Raw genomic sequence first — 27,665 nt, forward strand, 5'->3', positions numbered from 1 at the left:
GATATGGGATGAAATGAAATAAAGTCTTTTGAATATGTAATATGCTGGTCTATCATCAATATTATTTTCATGTATTTCTTTGGTTAATTGAATGCTATGTTGTTTAAGCACTTTCATGTAATTTGTTTGTTGGTCTATTATAGTTTGATTTTTTGCTTTCTTTCGGTATCCTAATCTCAATAAACAACGTGATGTTGTTGAAGTAACTCTAATGATGTTCAATATATCTTTGAAACATGGCTTGCTAAACCAGCAAATTCTGGTTGTTTTGTAGTTTAACTAAATTGTGAAAAAGTAACTGTTACATAGGCACAAGGGCTTTCAATAATTTTTTCTCAAAAATCTTTAAAACACAATTATATTTTATTCGTTTTTATTTAACAAAAATTATGAAAAGTGGTTTGAAAGGAGCCTGGCCCCACACCCCAGCCTCCCCTGCCTGTTATTGGCTTAGTGCTCAAATTAAGGGGCTCATGCCCTTGGGGCCTTTAGCTAGCGAAATGGCTTGCATGGCGTTAACTTGATGATGTGTAGTGGGGCGCCATCCCACTACACTTAATCTAAGGCTCAATAAAGTTTGTTTACACATAGAGTAACTTTTCACTCAATTTCCTAAACCACTTTTATTTCGAAAACACTCGTGTGAGGATTAATATATATTTACCTTCAGTCAATGTTTTTTCAGCACTTATTTGTTTGTTGCTAATCTCTTGCCAAGTAGAACGAAAATATGTGGAAATAATTAAAGTGATTTAGATTTTATTAATTTACAAATATTATGTCTGCTACAACCCTAAAGTTTAAACAACAAGAACTGTACAATATTACTAATCATATATCTAAGATAGAAATTTTTTCTTATGGGTTCGTCGTCATTTAAAAAATTGACTTATTACTATCTAGCGTCAAAGTTTTCGGGTCAGTCTGATCACAAAACATATATTTACTTGGGGAATAATATATAGCCTTTTAACTCTAGAATTATTATACCATAACTAAAACTATAGAAACACACAAAAAAATAGCTAATAACCTTAACCCGATCATTTTATCAATAACTTGATTTGTTTATTTTTAGCAAAGTAATTTTTCAATAATATGTCTGTAAATAATAACAAATATTCTTTGATGATGTATCTTGTTAAGATGATAAAATAAATAAAACCATTAGAAATGGTTAAATTAGTTAAACAAATCTCATTATGAAAAGTAAAAGCGATTCCTCATTTATTTGTGAAAAAGAATAGTAAAAACGAAAATCACATAACTTAAAAACTATTCTAATTAAAAAACAAAAGCCTAGAAAGTTAACATGTTCTCTCTCAAAGTAAAATAAAAACAAAATTAAAAATCATTTTCTAAATCATGTTTGTGCTAGTGATGCATAAAAGCCTATTTAACCTAAAATAATAAATTACCTGCTTTGTTTCTTCTTCATCAAATACACGTAGCTAGAAATTCCACCATTGAAATTCCTTCTGTCCACCGGAAAAATTTCCGATATGCTTTCTTCACTTTTCGTTTCTTAATTAATGAGTTCAGTCGCAAAAAATGAATGGGTTCGTTCGCTAATACACTACTATATGCTCTAAATAAAACTGAAAATAGAATGGGTTCGGGCGTACCCGAAGACGTATGAGTAGCTCCGCCACTATATATATGGGTTCAAAATTCACCTAAAATGTATTTTGAATCACATAAAGCCTAATATTTCTCATTTACATTTGGCCCGTTAACATATATTACTTATTTACCCATATGAGGCATTAACAAATAATGGTAACGTACTGATCTAAAACAAGTGTAGCATGAATTTTGTTCACACCCATATGTTATCATTAATAATTGATGTGTCATGTACTCATGTTCCACTAGATGTGTCCAATGGGTGCTATATTAATGAACCACTTTGATGCTACTTATATTGCTGAATCATTGCCAAACGAGTCATAATTAACATAAGCAGAATAGTACTAAGGTGGTAATTATGAAATACTTAAAAGTTAAAAATGGTTGGTTCTGTAAATAAAAGCACTATATATTCATAAAGCTTTGCTCTTTACAACCAAAGACACTGAGAAAGATAACAAGAGCATATTATTTATACCCAATTAATACATCATAATCCAAAGACACATGAATCATGATCCATATATATATATGCTTCAATTCTTCCCTTCATGCATAAGTTTCAACCTTAAGTAACCCTGCAAAAAATGCATTAATCATTAAAATCACTTTTAATTAAAGAATTAAACTATATATATCCATGCATATTCAAAGCTTAAACATACTTGGAGCAGTCAGTGCTAGGGCTGATCTTGTAACCAACGTTGACACCACATTTTCCGGGCAGGCTGCCTGCAAAGCCGAGATTAATACCCGAGTTAGACGCGTACACGCCCTTCAAGCAACCGCAAGTGGTTTGACGGTCAGGTGTTGACTTTGCAGCATTATTGAGCCCTCTAACCCCAGCACAACAAGCTGGTGGCACCGCACCACCTTTGGTCAGGTACCCTAAGCATGGAGCCAACGCACTGACCACCTGACCACAGTGATCGCCTCGGTGCATGGCATCCCAACCACCATGCACACGAGTACCAAACACATAACCTTTGTTGCCATCTTCGCCATTGTATGAAAGTATATGTAATTGGTGCAAATAAATATTGTGACAAAGGTGGATATTTATATTGGTGTTTTGTGCATGTTCATGCGAGTGTCTTATGCTGAAATGAAGATTTGATTTTAGTGGTTGGAGGTTGGGACTGGTGTTAATTATGAAACATTAAATGTTTTTGATGTTTGAGTGTGCCTAACTTGTGTAAATAATTGAACTCGTGTAGTTGTTTTAGCAATCTATTGCAATCGGTAATAATGATTGAATGCAATTATAGAAGACAAATAACCTAACCTAATGTTCCTGACAATTTGAAAGGCTTTAAATATATGATATAAACTTGTGAACAACCATGTCAACACAAACAATCGTTAAATAACATAAAGAACAAACACAAACTTGTAATAAACTATACATAAATGGACCGATACGAGTGCTTTGAATAAAGATCGACGACCAAAATATATAATCCTAGGTTAGTAATTCGTTTTAGACAGAAAAAAAAAAGAGTTATAAAGTAGGCTATACTTATGACGGACCGTGGCCAGGTGATGCAAGTGATGTGATGGTGGTGATGTTAGCAACGAGTGTTGCGGCTATGATGGTGGTAGAGAGAAATATTCACTCGAGTAGTCGAGTCATGAGTCATGAGTATTTATAGATTTATAGATAAAAATAAAAAAAGTTGACTCATTGTGTATAAACAAAATAAAACTCTTAATAATATCTAAGGTCATGGAATTTAACTCTGGGTTTTTCAAAACACTAATTATTGCGTGAAAATTCTGTTAGAATATTCATTCTTTTCAACATATATGTTGTTTCTCTTCACTTTCTTAAGCTTTTTTGATTTGTCGGGTAGCTAGGTATGCCGGCTAAAAGAATCGCTTCTCGTCTTGCTTGCAAGAGTATAAGCAGTAGATTTTGAGCCTATATGAGCTAGAACTCTTTCAACTCATTAGAGAAGGTGCTTTAGTGGCGATTTCCCTATTAAACAATAACAAATAAATTAACATACTTTAAAGGTTTTAAGCACACTTCTTTTTCTTTTAAACCCACTAAAAACAAATTGAGATTGCCCAATTAAACACTTAAGAGAAGCCCACTAAATAAAGCCTACATTAAACCCATAATTGAGAATGGGCCACTTTAAACTAGCAATTTAAAATACTCATTCGTTAAACCGCGATTAGGCTATTAGCCCGTTTAGAAAAAATAATTACTCAGCATTAGAAATTGCGTTTTTTGGGAGAATAATTATATACAAGACCTCATTTTTTAGTACTTGTCAGGGCTCTTGAAATCTCGAAGACGGGCTTGTCTATTACAAGGATTATAACTTATAAGGGACAATGCCTATTAAATGATGGAAGTGTTTACAAAACTCTTCTGTTAGGATTTTTAACTACTGTTACATTGTAGGATATAATTGTGAACACGTAATTAAAACTAATTAATAATTTAGCACCAAATAAGAAACTTCTTTAAAATATGAATATTTGAAACATAAAATACAGGAGGTAAGTGTTAACTAACCAGACTGCAAGTTTAGTTTGGTTGGAATAATTGGGTTCCGGACAAGGTAGGAATTTAGCATGGCGAGTCCGAGTTGAATAGAGTACCCGTAATGACATCTTTGGTTAGAAGAAATATTAGTGTGATCTCGCTAAGTTGCCCGACTTGAGCAGAAATGGAAGACACGGCCAAACATCTTTTTGTGGCTTGAGGTTTGGCGCAAACGATTTGGCAGGTAATATCATTGTGGTGCAGTATTCCATTTTTTTTTTTTTTGCTTTGCTTTTAGCTTTCGCGGCCTTTTGGATTTTCATAAATACACTAAATTTCCAAGGAGAGAGGAGAAGGTATTTCATGCCATTGTCTAGTTACGGTGTGGTGTATATGGAAGGTGTTCAATGATATGGTTTTCAATGATAAAGCAGTTTCGATAGAGAGCGTGGTGAAAGTTAATACACTTAGTTATCTTTGGGTTAAAAATAAATTGGGAGAGATGTTGGTATCGTGGAATGATTGGCAGTGGCTAGCAACTTCTTGGCCCGGTTTGTAAACTATTTTTAAGTTATTGGTAAAACTATTTTGTTGGTCGTTTAAAAAAAAGAAAAAAATTAAAAAATAAAACCTCATAATATACTCTTTATTTAAATATAACAACACTTCTAGCCCAGCCCAACTTGCTTTTTTAATCTGATTGGGCTAAGACAAGCAAATCTATATTTTGATTACTTAGTCTCTTATTATGATCCAAGGAAATTGGCATAAAACTAGAATGAGGTTACATTGTTAAAATATATCTTTAAAGTTGTATATCAATAAACATAATAAAATATTGTATAATATCTATGATTACGAAACTCAGGTTTTTCCAAAATACCTAACATGTAAAACTCTTATTCGATTAACTGCGCAACAATTTCATTCTTTTCACTTTGTTGCGTCTCTTTGATTGCTTTTGCGGCCAATTCTTCTAGTTCCTTTGCTTTTGCCTCTGCCTTTGCTTTCGCCTCTCCATTTTCCTTCCTCTTCACATCAAAAAACTCAATGAGTCCACCAAGAGCAATGTCAGGATCACCGTCCTTAAGTAGCTGCTCTGCTACTTCGGCGGGGGTTATCTCCAACTTCCCAAACAAATCCTCAATTTCTTCAAACTTTTTATGCTCGGTGATACCAAGATAGTTAGAAGCCAACAACCTGAACCCACATGGGGTGCAGTATGACATGTTAATGTGAACATCCATGCGACCAGGGCGAAGAAGTGCAGGGTCCAGCTTGTCTTTTCGGTTTGTGGTAAATATAATAATTCTTTCATCACCACAACTTGACCATAAACCATCGATAAAGTTCAGAAACCCCGATAACGTCACCTAATTAAGGAAAAAAAACATCATCATCATATTCATAATCAATGCATTACCTTTTATTGTTATTATCTATTACACCAAATTTATTTAAATAATAAATTTCAATTATTAATAGCAAAAAAACAAGTGAGGAGAATTAAACCATCTTGTAATAAAGAGACCAAAATTAATTTTTAAACACATATATCAATTAACAACAAATAATAATGAAGGATAATTAATGTTGAATCACACATTAAATAATCACAAAAATAATAATAATAATAATAATAATAATAATAATAATAATAATAATAATAATTACTGGCCTTATTTTCTTCATGAAACCCTCGCCGATGACTTCCTCTAGCCATAGCCATAACTTTAGCCGCTTGTGCATCGGCTCGATCATGCAACTCGGCCGAGCAATCAATGTCTTCAACCACCAATATTGACCGGTTTGCCGTAGCCACCAGCAATCGCCTCAACTCGGAGTTTGACCTAATGTCAGTCAACTCCAAGTCATAAATATCAAAATTTAAATAATTAGCCATTGCGGCAATCAAACTCGACTTCCCAGTCCCGGGTGGACCATACAACAAGTACCCTCTTTTCCACGCCTTCCCGACTTTCCTATAATACTCTCTCCTCTCCACAAACCGGTCCAAATCCTTAATCACCATCTCCTTCACACCCGCATCCATTGCCAACGTGGCAAACGTCGCGGGGTGGTCTAAATTGACCGACGTCCACACCGTCGGATGGCTCGAGTACGCCATCCTCGAATCAACCGTGAATAACTTCACCGTTTTCTCCTCTAGTTTCCTAGCTTTCGCGTCGTTGATAATAAACGGTATATACTCGTTTAACGCGAGATCTTTATGTTTTCGGTTAAACACGAGCTCCAACGATCGTTTATCGGATCTACTAGACGACCCGTTTTCGTCATGGTTAAAATATTCACGTGTAGCCGTCTTCTTAGAAACCAAAGACCACGTGAACTTGACACCATTGTAAACATCGGTATATGTTTCGTTAATTTCCATAGCCACATTAATGTTTTTCTCACTAGGGTTTTTCGTGATCATCAAACGTTGAATGTCGGGGGACACACGCGTCGATAAGTAAAGTTGTGTCGCGTTATATATCTCGTTGTCACGAAACCCATCGTGCTCGTAGATTATTAATGTTAGTTGTCTAGACAACTTGTTGATGAAATTGCGTAGGCCGAAATAAAAGTAGTCTTGTAACTCGGGGGGCAAGTAATCGTGTGCGACGCTGCGGGCCACCATGGCAGCCGCAGCGACGGATCCGATGGTGGAAACAACAGTTTTCGCGATTGCGATTTTCGATTCGGTTGAGGAAGTCATTGTGGAAATGAAAGGGGGGGATTTAGGGGTGGTTTGTAAGGAAATTGAGATGAATGTGTGTGTGTGTGTGTTGTTTTATTGTTGAAATAATGTGATGTTTATAGAGTGGGGTGGGTGTTGACTTCGTTTACTTTGAATATAAGGTCTGATGGCAATTTGACGTATGTGATGGTATCTAGAAATTGCAATCTTGTTTCATAAAGTTACAATAATTAATAATATTGTATCAAATTTATGAACTTTTTTCCATTACTTTTTCTCTGTATAAAAATAAATATTTTGTCTCCTTTGGATAATAATAATAACAATAATAATAATAATAAAAGCTAGTAATAAATAATTACTAATTTCGCCTACAATATAAATTTTAATGTATATGGTACGACATGTGATACATAGATGGGTAATATAAAGAATTTGATACTTATGGTCCACATGACAAGATAAATCGAGTATAAAACTTAATTTGTATTAAATTCTTTTTGATTTTTTCTTTTTTCTTTTTTTGTTTTTTAATAAACATATTTAACAAATCAACTAAAGGAACACTATATTTCTTAGGTATTATATTTTCATTTCGTATCGTCGTAACAACCGGGTTCGAACGTTACATAATAAAAATATAAGGGTGTTTTGATACCCTTTTAGTTATATGACGACTATATTTTTAAGTTTTTTCTTTCGTTTATTGCATCAAGTGCATCGAAATCTAAAATTATGTATACAAAACAATTGTTATACACTATCAACAGATAGAAATCATAGAATACTTGCATTGAAGGGAAAATTAGAAATGGGTGTTGTTAAATTAAATTATGAGGTAGGTGGTGTATAACTGTACATGGTTGTTTGTGCAAGTTAGTTATCAAAAATCAGATTATCACAAATTTAATGATTTTGTTAATATTATTTTTCCATGTAAACTTAATGTCACATATATCAAATCACTCTAGGAAATTAATTATTTGCCCTTTTGTTATCAATTTCAACAATAGTATATTTTAAATACTATTAATAATGAAACCCACTTGAATAAATATTTAATTTTAATTAAAAAGTCTTTTTTTTCTCTGTTTTTCTTTAAAAAAAATCTTTTTATCCTTTATTTTATTAATTTTTTTATTCTTTGTTAATTGACACACATACTTACCTAACCAATTAACCTAACACTTTATATTTTTTTAGTTTATTTTTAGATTTTTGCTGCATCGGATGAGCTTTTGACCCTACATAATAAATATAAGCAGCAAACCAAACACGTTTTGATAAACTTTTAGTTATATTACGACTAAATTTTCTAGTTTCTTTTTCGTTTACTATAACGAGTACATGTAAATCGAAAAACTTTATGCATGCTGCAACGTGTGGCCTTATCTAGCTAGTTACTATTTATCTAACTATATAAAACTAAGTTATCATTTTAACCTTTTCTTTTTACTATTTTAAATTATTAGTATTGTTGACTAAAATTTAAGTCACGGAGCATTCACATCCTATCTCCCATCACCTAAAATTAAACTAAATCATGTTTTTTCTAAATTTGTTTTATCACTTATAGAAACTCGTATATTTTATTCTTTAATATTTATCTCAATTCATTAATGATATTTATTTATTTTTCTTTTTATTATTCCCTTTCTCTTCCAATAACATCCGTTCATAAAATTATATTAAAAAATAAATATGAGAGATGGCTAGTGATAATAAATTCAGGGTTTGGATGGTTTTCCTATAAAAATATAGGGGATGAGAATGAAGATGCGGGATGGGATGGAAGGCTATTTCCTATCTTATTTTTGGTCATTTTCCACTAAATTTAATAGTAGGGTTGGGAATACCGAATATGGGATATGATGTGAATGCTCTAAATTTTCTTTGTGTTTTTATCATAAATAGTTTAATTAAATTGAAATATTGTATAACGTTTTTTGTTTAGACAAACATAATTAACTAATCTAAATAATAAATCTTCAGAAACAATATTTCTTATTAAAAAAAGAGCATAAAAGAAAATTCTGTATTACAAAACACGATATTAGTTTTACTCATAGCATGATGAGGACAAACATTAGCTCTATTTTAAATCCTAAAGAATAGAAAAACCGCACTCGTTTAAAGAACAACAAATATTATTTCATATGAAAAAAAAATAACAAAACAAAAGTTAACTAAAAAGCTTAAAATAAATTTATTATACAAGTATACAACAGAAGCAGCAGCATTAGCATAAGCTAAATATATTATTTGAAAGTTTAATTTAAGTGACTAAAAGTAGTGGTGTATTCTAGATTTAGAGTAGAGGTGGGCAAATAAACCGGTTAATTGAACCGAAACCGAACCGGTTTGAAACCGATCATGTAGAAACCGGTTTGGAACATACTGACATCGTAGGTTCGGAACTGGTTTGTAATTTTCTCCACCAAAAACCGGTTCCAAACCGGTTAACAGAACCGAAACCGGCCAAAACCGGGCAAAAACCGGTCAAAACCCGAACCAAAACCGATCTTAACATTGTAATAAACCGGTTTCAACCCGAACCGAAACCGATCATAAACCGGTTTTGACTTTTGTTGACCAAACCGAACTGATTTTAACCCAAACCGGTTTTGATCTAAACCGGTTTGTGCACCTCTAATTTAGAGGGGTCCATTTAAAATCACCCTCATGAAAATTGTAAGGTTACATCTTTCATAATATCATAACTATTTCTCAAAATATAGTCACACTTTAGGTGAGCACTACATGTCAAGTATCTTCAATAAAGAGGGGTAATACTAAATATGGTATTGGCCGCGAGCTTTATTCGTGCACAATCATCTCTACTTGGACACAGGACACAGAACGTCTGATCTACATGAGCCTTGTGTATTACAGGCTAATAAATTCCGTGTAATCATTTCTGGACGTGTAACGTGATTTGGACCGTAAGCCACTGTGGCATAACCTTACCATGACAACTTTTCTATTTCCTTATTCGTTTAGGAGATTGTTGAATTATTGGGATACTAGGATATAGCTCGTGTGATACACGGGTGGTAAAAAATATAACAAAAAAGTTAAACTGAATAATATGTATAATAGCATATCTTATTAATTCATAAGATATGAATAATTTTCTAAAATACATAGATTAGTAAGAATAATTTGTATTTGTATTAGAACATAAAAATGGAATATTGTGAATCTTTACCAATTAAGAAAAAAGAGAAGGTTATCATCAATTCATTTTAGTTAAGTTGGTGAGTCACAAACATTTTAAAAGTAAGGTAATGAGTTTGATTCCCACCAACAACATGTTTTTCATTTTATCATTCATAAAGTGAAAATTGTAAAAATGGAAACTTATATACTTGCTAGAGGTAGATTTTTTTCATTGAACTTTAAGAGTGTTAATTTTAATTCAATTGGACTTTAAAAAGGGTGTTGATCTTAATTCAATAATATTGATTTGGGAGATTGTTAACTATTGAGATATTTTCCGAAATTTGACTTTTGAAAAGAGTTTCGTATGTAACTAAATAATAAAGTGGGACCCACATATAGATATGTAGATTATATGAATTCAAAAATGGGTGGCTACTATTTATAAGACGAAGTATAGTATAGTTAACAAATTATAAGACGAAAAGAAATAATATTTTACGAAAAATTAGTACCGCTCAAAAAATGTAAGGTTGGAAGGTGTGGTCTTGTGGTGACCATCAGGTTCACTGGTACCGCCAAAATGAAGCCAAACGAGGTAGCTACCATGGAGATCCCGAAGAACGAAGGCAAATAAAGCCAACAGGATATGAAATCAGGATGAATGGCACATACCAAAATGCTTCTCGATCCACCCTTACCAAACACACTTTCAACGTGCCTTAAAAAGCACAACTTTTTATGGAAATTTTGTTTAGTGATAGATTGGATAGTCGGTGTGGACAACTTGCAATATTTAGTTACAATTACTTGATGGCTATTGCTCACTAAAAAGTCACTATTGACACATTTTAGAAGACTATTCTAATTTTCTAGAGTTTATGTCCAACACCTAATATAGAAAAAGTAAGATATAACATGCACACCAAAGTTGTTTAACCTAGAGATATTATCGTGTATCTTAAGCCTTTAACTCTTAAGTTTATCATAAGTTCAAATCACACTTGAAACAAGTATAAATAACTCTTGCATATTAAGTGTTCATGATTGTGGACCTGATCAAACATAATTTGAGACCGGAGCACCGTTGTCATTTGGTTTAGGTTGGATCAAAACCGTGTATAAGGCTAGGAATAATAATTAATGCTCCCTAAGAGACACTTTTCGTCACATCATCATTACCCTTCTAAGTAAAAAAACATGTGTGATGGAGAATCCCTTTGCAATCATTACATTTCAAGAAGAGTCAGCCCAAACGGAGGACGACAGACCCAGGTTAATTATGCCAAGAGGCCTACAATTGTTAAAATACATTTTGTATATTTTATATATAACTTTGTTTTAAGTATGCAAAATGAAACTTTTCGATGAAATGAAAAGAGTGGTAGTCTATGGAATCAAAGGTCATTGTTCAATCCTCATTGGTGGTGTTATTATTTTTATAGAATAAAACTCTTCTTTATGTTTTATATGAGCTATTTTAGGAACTTCTTCTTCTTCTTCTTATTATTATTATTATTATTTCCTTTATATCGTAACGGGCTTTGAAAATGCAACTTAATTAGTAAAATTTTCAAATTATTTATCACATAATTAAAAAACTGATTTCACAGGCCCATTTTATACTTGTCCCGAGCCCCAAATTTTAAGGGATTTTCGAAGACGGCCTGACTTCAAAACACATATGAGCTTTATTGTAAAAACGGTCATGCCATTTTTACGCCCTATTATGCCCTGATGATGATGTATGAGCCTTATCCATCCATATAATACCTTTATAATCTCTATTACACATGACCATTTAGGGAGTTAAGGTTTTTAAAAAATCTTTTTGTTGGTTCCGAATTGGAATTTCATCCACAAGGACAAACTAAATTATTTTAATATCTGTATCATTTGATTAAATACATATTGAAACTTGAAAGTATGAAAGGGTTCAAAGTTTTGACTTCTAACTCATCTGATGTTGTACGTGTATAATGGAGAGGTAGATAAGAGTCATAACTTGTATGATGGGGGAGCTATGGCTTTTAGAATGAAACAAGTTGAAGAACCCGCGATGCGGCGGCTTGAATTTGATTCACAAGTGAATCCTAACGCTTACGTCCGTTATTTTGTAGGAAAACCCGATAGAATCCAAACTCTCTCTCTCTATAGATGTTTTAAACTGGTGTGTTATGGCGGGGACACGACGATAACCTGGTTCATTACGATATCATCAAAATAGAAGTTTTGTGAATAAAGTTGGAATACTAAATTGTGTCAAAAATATAAATGCATGAAACCTAGATGGCTTAAGTTTGAGAAGATGTAACTTTTGTGGCCAAAGTTGAAAATTTAAAAGTTTTCAGCTTTGTTTTTAAAAGTTTGGTGGCCAAAATGAAAAGTTTTAAACTTTCTAAAAGTTTTAAATTAATTTGTTTTTAAAAGTTTGATGGCCAAAGTGGAAATTTTGTCTTTTAATATATAACTAGTATTTTCAACCCGCACGTTATGGCGGGATCGTTAAACCGAACTGTAATGTATACATAAAATCATTAAACCACGTACTCGTGTTGGCACGCGTTAACTCATAAAATTTTAATCGAGACATAAAACACTATCGTAATTGTATTCGTAATTTAGGTAAACCAAATGGAAGTTATTAACCAAAATTTTTTTTCTTTATTTATAAATAAAAATGTACATTAAAAAAAAAGACTAAAACTCTTTTAAAAGAAGTTATTAACCTTCCCTTTCATAAATTAATTATATTTTTGTAAACCTAAAACTAAAAATGGAAAATAAGGCATAACACCCATTTGCCCATTTCATCATTTTTTTTTCACCATCTTATAAAAAGAATAAACCCACCACTGATCATCCATCTAACTTTTCAAGAATCATTGCAATGTTTTAAGAGAGAGCATTCATAATCAATCTATCAAACTTTCCTCTATCTTTAAAATATATTTTTTTTAAAAAAAACACACTCCATTTCTTTAAATTTTCAATCATTTCATTTTATAACCATAAATTACAAAAAGTTGTTACATTAACTTTCCATGTAAAAAAAATTACTATTCATTATTTATCAAATTTATATGTGTATAAAAACAAGAAAAAATAAACATTTGTGAATAAAACAAAGATAAAAATAAGGAATACGACTCATGAAAATATTTAATATCTTCATTCCTTAAATATTAAAATTTGAAAGCCTTTTCTAAGTAACCTAAAGATGATTTTGTACAATCAAAACAGTTCTAAGGTTAAAATTACTTCTTTTTTAAATACATGATCCAAATTATTATTTTGGATAATCAACATGTTTTGAATTCTTAATCAGCTTGATACGCAAATCTGATTCATTCACATGGAATTGGTTCATCGATTTTTTTCAATAATTGTTCTTTGAAAATATTTAATATATCAATTACACATTTATTACTAGTTTATATGTTTTCAACTTATAAATTTGTATTGTAATAACTTTTCCTCAAGTTTATTATGCTATATAGTAATTACTATTTGATCAATTATTAATCCTTAAGTTTTTGTGTTAGTCATTATGTATTTGCTTGAGTATTGTGATCGATATTAACGTTTTTCATTATCTCATCACCTAGTAATTCGGTTACACCTCTCTCTATATATAAGCGTGCGTCATGGTTAATTAGTATATGAAAAACGTTTATAATTTTATAATAGTCTTTGAATATGTTTTTTTTTCAATGTTTAATATAACAAAATATGCATAAAGGGAGAGTAAATACACATTTTAAGTTTGTTTTTCAATGTTTAATTCATTTATTGATAAATTAATATAAACTTACATATGCGTTGCACATATAAATAGAAAAAAAAACATGTTTTCAACAATTAATCAGTTTGATACGTAAATCTGACTCACTTACACGGAATTGGCTTGCTGATTTTCTTTAATAATTGTTCTTTGAAAATATTTAATATTTTATATACACATTCATTTCGAGTGTGTGGCAATTTAGTATATAATTTACATTAAGTGCTCTCAACAACATATATTTCAAGTGTGTGACAGTTATGATTTTCATGAGTTGTTTTTTTACTCGTGATTTACATACAATTGTAGTTTATATTGATTCACTAATAAATTAATTGAACATTGGAAAAAAAAACTTAAAAACGACGTCTTTACCGTCTCTTTAGACGTGCTTCGTGAAATTATTATTTAATACCAATATATTTAGATATCTTAGAATTATTTAATACCAATACATTTAGATACCTTAGAATTATTTAATGCCGATACATTTAGATTGGAAAAATTAAAATGTAAAGGGGAACAAAAGTGAGAAGTGTGAGAAGAATTTTTGGTTAAAAAAAAACTCTAAAAAAGAATAAAAAATTATAACTTAAAATAAAAATAAAAAAATAAAAAACTAAAATGTTTCTCCGTCGTTCCCGTTCAAAAAAAATGACGAAAATGCACAATGGCAAAAATAAACAAAAAACACAATGATAACTAAAAAAGATACAACAGATCGTAAAATATAACAAAATCTCGAACAAAATATAATACAATGTTGAGTAACATAACACAATATCAAGCAAAAAAAAAAGACACAATTTTAAGGAAAAAAGAAAAAATCAATGACAAAAATAACAAAAACACAATAATAAATAAAAAGACATAATAATTTTTTTCCTTCAATATTATGTTTTTACTTTTTTTTTTAAATGAGAAAGACGATAAAACTTTTTTTTTCCCCCTTAAAAGAGTGATGGTTACTTCACCCGAAGAGAAGACAAATGAATTGGTTTTGTGGCTATTTCTTAGCAAACCAAAATAACTAGGCTCTTCTTTTTGGAATCCTTAAAAGAGAATATATAATGGCATCATAAATTCCAAATGAACCTATAATAACTACATATGTTTGTTACAGTTACAAGCTTTGCCATGGTTGTAGCAATTGCAATAAATAATAATAAATTATCAAGAAAATAAAACATGTGACAGAAGTTAGCAAAAATTTTAATTTCATTTCACAAGAAAATTGAAAATCTCACTAGCAAAATTCCTCCTCAACTTCATCTACATTGTTATAAATTAACACACTTTCTCCATTAGCAAACACTTGTTCCTTTAAAGACAACAATCCCAATATGCAACACATATCTTCCCATTGAGGATTTGAATGATCACCAGCTGCAAATGCAAACACACAATCCTTAATCTTAATCCAAGACCATCCAGGCTCCTTTATCACACCTTTTATCCTCATCAATCTCCTCACTTCTGCAGCCTCCCTCCACTTACCTTTAACCGAATACAAATTCGCCAACGTTATATGCGTCGACGCACAATTCGGGTCCATTTCAAGAATCCTTTTCGCAGCATGCGCCCCTAAGTCAACGTCCCCGTGTAACCTACACGCCCTCAAAAGAGTTGACCAGACTACATCGTCGACGTTATATGGCATGTTGGCTATCATGTTTTCAGCTTCAAGTAACCATCCCGCTCTACAAAGGAGATCAATCATGCAGCCATAATGTTCTTTAGATACTTTAAGTTTGTAGTTTGTGATTTGGTTGAAGTAATGAAAGCCCCGGTCAACTAGGCCCGCATGGCTACATGCGGTTAACACACCGATGAAGGTGACCGTGTCGGGTGTTAGACCGACTTTAACGAGCTGCTCGAACAGGTCTATTGCTTCTTGACTCGACCCGTGCTCAGCATACCCATTAATCATCGCAGTCCATGACACAATATCATTATGCTTTGCTTTGTTAAATATGTTTAAAGACTCATTTACGCACCCGCATTTTGAATACATGTTAATCAAACCGCTTCTTACCATAGCCGTATGATCCAAACCGACACGAATGCAGTGAGTATGAACTTGCTTACCTTGTTCAAGAATCGCCATATTTCCACATACACTTAATACACTCGAGTATGCAAACTCGTTTGGTTTCGGTCCGTCTTTTCTCATTAACGAAAGGTATTTAAAAGCTTCTTCTCCAAAGCCTCCTTGCGCATACCCACCGATTACCGTGCTCCACGAAACAATATCTTTTTCGGTCATTTCATCAAAAGCAATCGAAGATAAACTTAACATCCCGCATTTTGAATACATTGTCATTATCGAGTTCCCGACCGACATACAACTCAGAAGCCCGTTAACCAACACATGACCATGAAGCTGTTGACCTAAATCAAAATTTCCAATATTTGCACAACTAGAAATAACTGCTGCAAGAGTGTACTCATTGGGGACAACTTCTGATTCACGCATTCGCAAGAACGCTTCAACCGCCTGAAAATCTTGACCCGTTTGAACATACGATGTGATTATCGTAGTCCACGAAACCACGTCTTTCGTTGTGATTTTTTCAAATAAATACAACGCATAATCTGCTTTCCCGCACTTGCTATACATGGTTGTAAGAGTATTCACAACGAATGAAGTTGTTTCAAATCCTTTCTTTAATGTTTGCGCGTGTATTTCTTTACCCGTGTGGATCAAACACGCGTCAGCACACGCTTTTAACGCAATAGCTAAGGTATACGAATCATACGTCATATTGTTTCTACACAAGTTGGCAAAGTAAGAAATCCCCTCCATATTAAAACCAGCACGAACCAGCCCGGTTATTACTGCAGTCCAAGAAACCACATTCCTTATCGGCATCTCGTTAAACACCCGACAGCCTTCGTTAACTTTCCCGGTTTTCATATACATGTCCAAAAGAGCACTGCCCACAAAAACTGAACTCACGAAATCAGTTTTTACACAGTACCCGTGAAGCGATTCGCCTCGTTTAGAACTGTATATTATACCACATGCTTTGAGTGCTAAACTAAGTATAAACGGGTCCATTCGCTGTGAGGGCCAAGCCCACATGGCGGAAAACAACGATAACGCTTCGGATGGATCCGAGGACTTAACGTAGCCAGAAATGATGGTCGTCCATGTTACTTCATCTCTGTGAGGCAATTCATCGAACACTTGGCGTGCATGGCTCAAGTTACCTGATTTCACAAGGCTTTTAAGCTCAGTGTTGATTTGGAACATGTTGAATTGGGTGGCATTGTGGGGTTGTTGAATTGATGGGTGGTTGATTGTTTGAGTATAAGGAATGTATGAGGTTGTGTATGATCGCCTGATGCGGATTCGGGTGGATATAAACATGGCTAGTCAACTTATTTTGCATACATGATTAAATACTGAAAGCTTCCAGTAAGTCGATGTTGTGTGGCGTAATTCACATAATGGTGGTTTACCGAAACAAACTAGTGTTATCAAACAGAAGAAACCTTTAGAAGAATCTAGGTAAAACAGACGCGACGTCTAACTTGATCTTAATTTTAAAAAAATAACGTTGAAAAGAATTTGTTTAAAATTAAAATTAGGGTTAAATAGACAAAAAAATAAATAAAATATGGTTAATCAAAAATAGGATCTAAAATCGAAATGATGGTTGTGACTTGTGAGTGAGATGGATTTATGTTTACTGTATCGAGTCAAAATGTTGAATATTTTCGAATGTATGAGACTGTAAGGACTCTTGTTTTCGTCTTGCCAATGGCCTGGTTGCATATTACTAGGGGTGCTCATCGAATAGAATAACGAATGTTTAAGTTAATCGAATCGAATAATCCGAATAATTTATTTTTTTGCTATTATTCTTATTCGAATAAAAGTTGAACTATTCGATTTGAATTCGTATTCGTATTATATACCATATTCGAAATTCGATTCAATTCGTATTTGAAACTCGAATTTGAATCGAATACGGACCAATTTCGAATAAATTCGATTTGATTCAGTCTCCCATCTGCCAAATTGCTTTGTTGCTGCATTTATTGCATAAGACATAATACCGAGGTCGATCCATCTCAAAGCTTGTTAAACTTGTTTTACATGCGACACGACTATGCTATAATTTAGATAGACATTAACAAAGTTGTATTAACTATGCTTATACTCACAGTGAGAGAGTGATAGTGTGCATTGTAACAGTTTATAAATCAATATTCTGTTGGATGATGTTTTGTAATTTGTAATGAATACCATGTTGTGTTCCGTTCCTTTTGCGAGCAGGTCGGCAAGAGTGATCATGGAATCCAAGGGCAGGGTTGCATGTGTGTCGCTTGCTTCTTTGAATCTGATTGCAATAGATGTGTCTTGTTAGTAGTTGAATATTACATTTTTGTAACAGTTTAATAATAGCGTATGCAAATCTGTATTCGAGATGTTATTGTACGCAATATAACTGATATATATATATATATAAATATTGTGATAAGCTTTCGATGTAATAGCCCAAGTTTAGCAGTGGTGAATTTGGGTCGGCAGTGGTGGCGGCTGCTGATTCTAGCTATGATTTCCCGGCAACGAATTAAAGATGCTTTAGAATTTGAATATTTTCAAATGGTATATTACAAGTTATCAAAATAGAAATAAGTAGTAACATGATACACTTACAATTAGTGACCTCATCCACTTGTAACATTTTCCTCTATTTGATTTCATTTATGATCAATCATGCTTTTTTTGTTTAGATCACCTGCAGGCTGCAGATGATTGAGTTGACTACTACTTTCATCCCTACTGTACGCCAAACAAACATACATACCAAATAATTAAGTACATGAACCAATGCCACTAAAGTGAACACACATATCTAACAACTAATTTATAATGGCAAACTACTTATGTGCATAAGAGGTCCTCGACGGGCCATGAGGAAAAAACTTCATGTTAACCTGCATAACAGAAATTTAAAAAGAAAAAAAAAAAGAATAAGCGATTTAATAAGCATTCTGCAACACCCTAAATTAGTTTTAGTGTAAATATGCCGTCATAAACATATTGGTAATCAACAACCTAAAGATAACTCTAACTTCATTTAATTGAATATGACAATATTCCTATAACCAAACTTGTCTTAGGTAGGGTTTAGTAACATAAGTTCTAAGATTATGAGTTCTTTCTATCTAAAGATGGCCAAAAAGCCATATATATATATATATAAGCCATATATATATATATATAGTTAGCAAATTCGTCTTTAATTTTTTTTTAGTTTGTCTAATTGCTTCTATAATATATGATTGTTTATTGGATTACATCGAAACAGAAGGCAAGCGGGCAACAAGCTGCGCCGCTACCCCTTTTTGAATCACAAAACCCAATCTTTTAAAAACTATATTTGCTGATCTTGGAGTCATAACGTTACTATGCATGACCCGCTGAACACGGGTAAGTAGTTCCACAGCTCTTTAATTAACTTGTTAAATTTCACAAACGATTAAAAGTCGACGGCATCGACGATTAAACGAAAATGAAAATACCAATATCTCTGTTCGAATAGAGACGAATATCAACGTAAAAGCCTTGGATTGAAGAAAGGTTGAGAAGAGAACAAAAGGCTGGAGTCGCACCACGTGTCCAACTGTTTATGCTTTAAGAACAGTAGAGATTAGTGAGACAACCGAAATCTCACATTTAATATATATAATTTGGATTGCATAATTAAGATAATCATTGTATAGTTTATTTTTAAGCTATTCATTTATCCGCTAAAATACAAGACCATATATATATTGAGTCCTAATTAAACAAATATAGCCATCGACTTGTCATTTTTATGCAAATTAACAATTGAAAATAGTATAGATAAAATGCATAGAGAGGTAAAAGTGAGACCAACTTGATGTAATTAATAAAGTCGTCGGCACGAGACCTAACCTGACATGACAATAAACCACTTTTGAATGATATTTTTGGTCCGTCATAGCCACAAGTTTAACAGTCCCATGAGTAGAGTTGTTCAAAAAACTCGAATTCACCATGGCTTCAATCATGAACTACCCTACCCATGAGTGGTTCGGAATTATACAACAAAAATGTTAGAAGTTGGTCTTTGGAGGTGTCTATAAACAATTGCATCTTTTCTTACACTCTTGCATCTATTCCAGGCTATCTACATCGTCAAAACAACAATATTGTTTTGGATTGTTAGCATCATGTTTATTTTGATTAACTCTATACCGAGTGATGTGGAGTTTTTTCGGATGTCACCCGTTGGCAACGCAAGCATATTAGGCGTCAAATACTGTTGGGTTCGTAGGCCTTGTTGGCCCGGTTTATTATATGAAGTCAAAAGAGGAGACGGGTGTGGGCGGTCGGGCCCAAGCCCGGCCCGGTTTAGATTTCTTGCATAATAATTTACTAACCCTAGTTCAGTCTCTATATAAACAACATTATGTACTTGTAATATTTGGTCACTCAATAAAGATATACCTAGTTGCCACCCGTGGACGTAGGTCAGTTTAGACCGAACCACGTTAAATCCTCGTGTTCGTTTACTGCTTTCGTGTGTGTGTTCAGTTTTGTGTGTGCGTTTAATCCTAACAAGTGGTATCAGAGCTTAGGTTCAGATCACGCGAAGAACACGTTGAACCAGCCGAGTCGCCGCCAAACCATCCAGCCGCCGCCACCCTACTGCGCTAGGGTTCCGCCGCCGCCTACGGTTTTCCGATCGCCGTTAGGGTTTCCGCCGTTGTTTCGCCGCTACTAAACCCAGCCCGCGCGATCTGCGTTTTTTGTTGGTTCTGTTTGGAAGCAGTCATACACTACGCTCGCCTGAGATCTGAGGACCGTCTGGTCAGGTTTAGGGCAGGAGCAGTGTGTTCGTGAACAAGAAAGACATTAAGGGCTTGTTGGATTGAGAATACTCATTGGGCCGTGAAAACAAGGTAGGAGCCCGATCTGTTTTTTTTTAAAGCCAGAATATTTGAGATTTAACTTTCCTTTAGTTTGGTGTGGGCGTGAGAACACAACAATCACCACAAATATTATTATTTGATTTGTGTTTCTTGTGCTTGCAAATTATTGTTGTCCCACGTGAAAAAAAATAAGGAAAGCCAACCACAAGCCACCATCAAGAAATAAATAGTTGGGTCAATATCCGACTAAGCAAAGAACCAGCGAATCAAGATCCTATTTTCGTTGAAGAACAGTTTCAAGTCAGAAGAAATTTAAAGAAACTTAGAACCAGTGCCAACCGCGTTTGTCAGGTTTATCGTTTCAGTTTAAAGTTTCGGTTTCTGATTTACAGTTCGTTATTCCGCTGCACGTTAAATAGGTTGATTGTTTAACAGAGTTCAGTTGAACAGTCGTTAAGTTCAGGCTCGTGTTGCTGTGTCTGTCTCTGTTTTTTATCCAGTTTTTCGTTTTAGTCATTGTTATGGCAGAAGACGGAAAGTTTTCGATACAGAAGTTTGACGGACAGAAGTTCGGTTGGTGGAAGATGCAGATTGAGGCACTACTTTGTCAGAAAGACTTGGATGTAGTGCTTGAGGATGAAAAACCAGAAAAGCTGTCAGAAGCAGATTGGAAGAAGTTAGACAAGAAAGCTAGGGCTTGTATTACTTTGTCGTTGTCGGAAGATGTGGCGTTTAACATCATGAAAGAAACCACAGCACGTGGTATGATGGAGGCGCTATCCAACATGTATGAGAAGCCTTCGGCAGCGAATAAGGTCTATTTTATCAGAGAGCTAGTGACAACTCGAATGAAAGAGGGTGGGTCAGTTACAACTCATATCAATAATCTTAATTCGATCTTGTCCCGCTTAGTGTCAGTTGACATTAAGTTTGATGATGAAGTTCAAGGCCTCTTGTTATTATCCTCTTTGCCCGACAGTTGGTCGCAAACAGTGACTGCAGTTTGTAGTTCGTCTACAAATATTACTTTCGATGGGATTCGAGATCTGATTCTGGGAGAAGATTCAAGACGCAGAAGTTCAGGTGAATCATCAGGCAATATGCTAGTCACAGAAGGTAGAGGTAGGGGAAAACAGCGAGGCAGTGGGAGCAGGAAGAGGAGTCAGTCTAAGACTCGTAAGGATATTGAATGTTGGGGTTGTAAAGAGAAAGGACACTTCAGGAATCAGTGTCCGAATGGTAAGAAAGAGGTGAAAGTTACAGAAGACGACACAGATGACGGGGTCAGTAGTGATGAGGCTTTGGTTTGTAGTGTTGAGAGTAGCGTTGATGCTTGGGTGATGGATTCTGGTGCATCGTTTCATGCCACTCACTGTAGTGAAACGATGAAGAATCTTAAATTTGGGGATTTTGGAAAGGTTCGACTAGCGAATGATGATATTTTAGAGGTTACGGGTATGGGAGACGTTGATTTGATAACTTCAGCCGGTACTTCTTGGACTTTGAAAGACGTGAGGGTTATTCCAAGTTTGAAGAAACGTTTGATTTCAGTTGGGCAGTTGGATGACCAAGGGCACGATGTTAAGTTCGGGAATGGGCAGTGGAAATTAGTCAAAGGGAATCTCGTTGTTGCTCGTGGAAAGAAAATGGGTTCATTGTATATGGTCGGCATGTCATCAAAAGGAGTGGATCCAGTTTTGGTGAATGACAAAATCCGGTTCACAGAATCTCGTGGGCAGAAGAAGGTTCGTTTTGCAAGTAACAAACCCAGAGCCAAAGTGAAGATTCAGGATGAACGAGCTAGGAAGGTTAAATCAGTTGGGGGACATCGTGACAGTGGGAGCACAGATCGTGTTTCAGTTACAGTTCCAGGTCGACAGTGGATTAAGAAAACCAGTATTCCAGCTGTAAAAGTCTCTCCAATGAATTACTTGCTGAATATGGAGAGTGTTTGTTCTCAGGTTATCTCAGGATCCGGTAGTTCGTTACAGTGGGAGCCGGTAGGGACAGAGAATGGGTCAGGGGCAGTTTCAGCCGTGACTGACGTGTTGGAGCTCCGGGGAGCTTCAACGGGCCTTCTGGTTAATTGATGAGAAGGCGGTGGCAACTAGAAGAAGTTTAATGTTCAGATTACAGAAGTACAATCAGGAGTGCAGACGAGAGTACTCAAGGCCTCCGAGTGGGAGATTGTTGGGTTCGTAGGCCTTGTTGGCCCGGTTTATTATATGAAGTCAAAAGAGGAGACGGGTGTGGGCGGTCGGGCCCAAGCCCGGCCCGGTTTAGATTTCTTGCATAATAATTTACTAACCCTAGTTCAGTCTCTATATAAACAACATTATGTACTTGTAATATTTGGTCACTCAATAAAGATATACCTAGTTGCCACCCGTGGACGTAGGTCAGTTTAGACCGAACCACGTTAAATCCTCGTGTTCGTTTACTGCTTTCGTGTGTGTGTTCAGTTTCGTGTGTGCGTTTAATCCTAACAAATACATTACAGTCAAGTGAAAGAGGGCGCCATCCTCTTCCACGTCGTTCCAGTGAGGCCGGTCAATTCTTCTTTTGGATCTTTAGACCGTTGTGAGTGATGCAATGATAAATATGGTTCTTTTTTGTATTATAACTTGGTTAGCTAACCCTCCCAATTATACATGTTTTATGGGTTATTTAATGTCCAACTGTTTACATAACAGTGATGTGTCATTACCTTTTATTAATTAGCCATTCTTCACGACAAATAGTCTTATGAAAATATGAAGTTGAAACATAGAAATTCATGATGGTGGTAATATGCAGGAGTGTTCATAATTTTATTCGAATTCGAAACATTTGAAATTCGTTTCGATTCTAATTCGATTATTAAGATTCGAATTCGTTTTCAAAAAATTCGAATTCTATTCGATTTGTATTCGTATTCGAGTATAGTAATCGAATACGAATTTATGATTTATTATTCGATTCGATTCAAAATTATATATAGATACATATATATATATATATGTGTGTGTGTGCACATACATATATATATAATTTTTTGTTTGGGTCCATCCATAAATAATAAATGTCAATGACAAAATATTTAAACCCTGTTGCACATGTTATTATTTTGGGGAAAGTGAATACGGTGCTGTCACACGCTTAAGCTTAGACGGAAAACTCCTCAAAACTACGTCGTTTTGATTAAAAAACAACTAAAAATAAATCATTTTATTTTGGTATGCCACCATTAATTCAATGAGTTCATTTCATCTATAATTTTATGAACAGTTGAAGAATACTTTTATGAACAGTTGAAGATGCTCATGTTTTTTAAACTATAATTTGATTTAGTTTAGTTTGTGGGAAGTAATCTTAACTTTGACTTGTCTGTTATGTTCTCATAATTTTTAAACTCGTAATATGAGTGCTGTTAAGTTCATGGGGCTATTTGTTGAGTTCCCAGAACCTTTCTAAACCTATGTTATTTTAGTTTCTTTTTGGTAAGTCGTGGGCTATCAGTTAATTTAGTTAACTGTACGTTTTAAGCTTTGAACTTTTTTGAACATATGGCTTTCAAGTTTTTGAACTCTATGTTATTTGAGTTTTGGTATTTGACCTATATATAAACTCACTGAATTAATGGTGACATACCAAAATAAAATAATCTATTTTTAGATGTTTTTTAATCAAAACGACGTAGTTTTGAGAAGTTTTTCGTCTAAGCTTAGGCGTGCGACAGCACCGTATTCACTTTCCCCATTTATTTTTTATCCCATACTATTATTTAAATTTTGAACTTACTATTCTCATAATATTGTAGCAACTTTAAACTAATGCATGTGCTATGGTAAGTAAACTTTACCAATTACAAATATAGCAAAAGCATACATCTACATGAATTGTTTGTTAGGAAACAGCTTTAATTAGCTTCAAGATCACCGGCACTGATTAACTAATATATTAGAGGTCACACACATTGGACGCATCAGCGAAATAATAGCTAAGAAAATACACACCACAGTTCTAAAAAGTAGATCTGACACAACAAAAAAGAGGACCTCAGCTACTTCCACGTGCCCAATAATCAAACGGCAAAAACACTTCGATAGCCTTTCTTTAACGAAGTTGTGTATGCTTCGTTAGGTAAGAATGCCGCCGTTAACATTTTGTATGCTCCGTCTGCTCTATATCCATCAGCTTTAGCATTTTGATACACTTCATCTACTCTCAATGCATATTTTAAGCAAGAAGTCAGTAGCAATATAACTGTTAGGTTTAACATTTTGTAACAAAGTTATGTATGCTTCGGCTAGATATCATGTAACTAAACTTTCTATGCATATTTTAACTAAGAAATCAGTTGCTCATGTAAGTTTTTTTCATGTAAAACTATGTATGCGGATGTTAGGTCTTTACGTTTTCCCTACACACTAGCAGTTACAGAGAAAAAATAATAACCGGCAATTCCATGCCCGAAATTGCCCCCGCCGCGGAGAGCGGGCGAGCCAACTAGTTTATATTATAACACCAATTTTTGCAATGAAATTGAGATGGTTGTTTTTAGACTTTTAGTGAAGCATGAGAAAGTAATAGTTTTTTCTAAGCCACAGGCCCACAAGCAATAATCATCTTTTTTTTCCTCATGGCTTGTCGGTTTGTGAATTCCATGAATATTCGAAAAGATGAGGGTACGGTTTTACATATACTTTTTTAATAAAATTGTTAAGTGTAAAATAGTCATTTTATATAATTTAGCGGACCTTTTAATGAAGAATGCCACATGGTCCTTATCGAAGTCCTTGCGTGGCACCTCGATTACCTTAAGGCTATCTATATTGTCTGGCTTACTAATATGAGTAACCAGTTTCCTTCTATCATAGATTCATTATAGGTGAACAGAACTACGATAAACTCTACGCTAAAAGTGCAAGTACTTTCGTTGCACGAATTTCCTTAATTGTTGAGGCTTTTCGGATGAGATACATGAGTAGTCAATCAACCTAAGTGTTATAACACAATTGTATATATAGGATCTTCAAAACTTTTGGCACGTAGCATTCTCCCACCACCAAAAGACGTACGTGCTCATGCATTATCCACGACAACACCCTAAAATATCGGCTTCACTTTGCCTTCTTGGCGAAAGGGACGCTCTATACACTAATCCCAATGTGCATGTACCATTTTTCGGCCAAAATAATTCAGTCTCAAACCATCCCTGGACATGTTCCTTACTTGATAGTCGCTGTACTGTTCATAGAGGTTACAAACATATGACTAATCATATATACTTTTATAAAGCTTCAATTTAGATTATATTTATTTTGAAAGTAAGAGTTGTCTATTTAAACATTAATTGCATAGGTTTATTCTATAATAACGTTAACTTGTGTGTGACCAATTCAACAGTATGAATGGGTCCAAACGATTCTTTTCACTTGGATATATAGTTAAAGATGAAGCAACACTAAACCAAAATTAAATACTATTTGAATTTAGAGCATTTTTGAAATACGTAATTTAATTAGAACATGTAAACATAGAATTGAAATCATTTTATTGCCTGCAAAGAAGAAGATTAGTATGATTCATAGAGTGCGAAAACATAATAATTTTAAATATTTTAGTGATTTAAATAATAAAATTGATTTATTAATAGGCAATGCCATCATACTGGGTCCGTTTTAAAAATCGAATTACATTATAAATAATTTAAGAACTAACATTATAAAAAAAAATTAACTATTTCATCTTTTTGGTGTGAATGTGAATGCAAAATATTGAGAAACCTATAAAATAAAAAACGATTAAAATGAAAATAAATAAATAACTAATATTTGAAAATCAAGCTAATAGAGTTATATTATATGTCAAATATTGTTTAGAATTATCATAATCTTTGTAATTCTTATCTCAAAATAGGAGATATACTTTGTAATCAGTATATATAGGGAGATAATGAATGAGAGGAATTCGAAGGATAATAATTTCTATCATGGTATCATTAGCCTAACTTCCTCTCCAAACCCTAGCTGATCTTCTCTTCATCAGCGGCTCCTCTCTCCTCCCTCCACCCTTCCGCACAATCTTCCTCTCCTCTCCCTTCGATCATGGAGACCAAAATACATCAAGCCATAACCGTGTCCAACATCAAAAACTTCATCACAATCACCTTGGACAAAGAAAGTGCCCAATATGTAACATGGTCGGAGTTGTTCAAAATCCACTACACAGCCTATCTCGTAGCCGACCACCTTGAACCACGGGTGACAACTTCCTCCTCCTCTACACCACCGGCGACGGACAGAGACAAAGATCCGGCCACCCCACCACCCGAAGATTCCTGGAAACGGCTTGACGTCATTGTTCTACAGTGGATATATGGAACATTTTCGATCGACCTCATACAAACCGTCATGAAGAAGAATACCACGGCCTATGACGCGTGGATTGCTTTGGAAAACCTCTTTCAAGATAACAAAAGTTCTCGAGCACTACATCTCCAATCAAAGCTCACACATACGAGTCTCGAAAGCTTCAAAGACATGGCTGCGTATTGTCAAGAGGTAAAGATAATAGCTTATCAATTGTATAATGTTGATGTGCCGTTGTCACAGACCCAGTTGGTGCTGCAAGTTCTCAGTGGGTTAATCGAACAATACCGGACGATTGCAACAGTTATACGCTCCACCAATCCTCTACCGGACTTCAACAAAACCCGTTCTCGCTTGTGTTAAGAAGAATTTGAGATGAACAGCCATGCTCTCCAAGCCGCTTAAACAGCCGGGTCGGCTCTCCAGGCTTCGGCCTCGAGGTCGGATCCGCAATAGCATGACAACAGCCCTCATAACAGGACCGATCCGACATCTGAACGCGCCCGGGGACGCAATCGCGGACGCGGCAGAGGACGTGGGCGAGGTTCTTTTGGCAGAGGACGGGCAACTCCCTTTTCTCCTCAGCCATACACTCCATGGGCTCCTTTTCTCGGTTACTGGCCCAAC

At 34.5% G+C, this 27,665-nt stretch overlaps 2 protein-coding genes and 1 pseudogene across 2 annotated transcripts; 1 reads left to right on the forward strand and 2 right to left on the reverse strand.

The window, feature by feature from the left end:
- Positions 1-5,025: 5,025 nt before the first annotated feature.
- On the reverse strand, positions 5,026-7,106 carry LOC143626364 (AAA-ATPase At3g50940 pseudogene; annotated as a pseudogene).
- A 7,910-nt stretch (positions 7,107-15,016) lies between these two features.
- LOC143626365 (putative pentatricopeptide repeat-containing protein At3g47840) lies at positions 15,017-17,143 on the reverse strand. The gene has a single exon (XM_077096484.1). The coding sequence runs from the start codon at positions 17,141-17,143 to the stop codon at positions 15,017-15,019; it is 2,127 nt and encodes a 708-aa protein (XP_076952599.1).
- Positions 17,144-26,774: 9,631 nt separating this feature from the next.
- On the forward strand, positions 26,775-27,401 carry LOC143626366 (uncharacterized). Its single transcript, XM_077096486.1, has one exon. It carries the CDS (start codon positions 26,775-26,777, stop codon positions 27,399-27,401), a length of 627 nt encoding a protein of 208 aa, XP_076952601.1.
- Positions 27,402-27,665: the final 264 nt, after the last annotated feature.

The sequence above is a fragment of the Bidens hawaiensis genome, unplaced genomic scaffold (genome assembly GCF_021521415.1).
Source record: "Bidens hawaiensis isolate Kalapana, Puna unplaced genomic scaffold, B.hawaiensis_p1.1 tig00004357_1, whole genome shotgun sequence".
Taxonomy (NCBI): Eukaryota; Viridiplantae; Streptophyta; class Magnoliopsida; order Asterales; family Asteraceae; genus Bidens; species Bidens hawaiensis.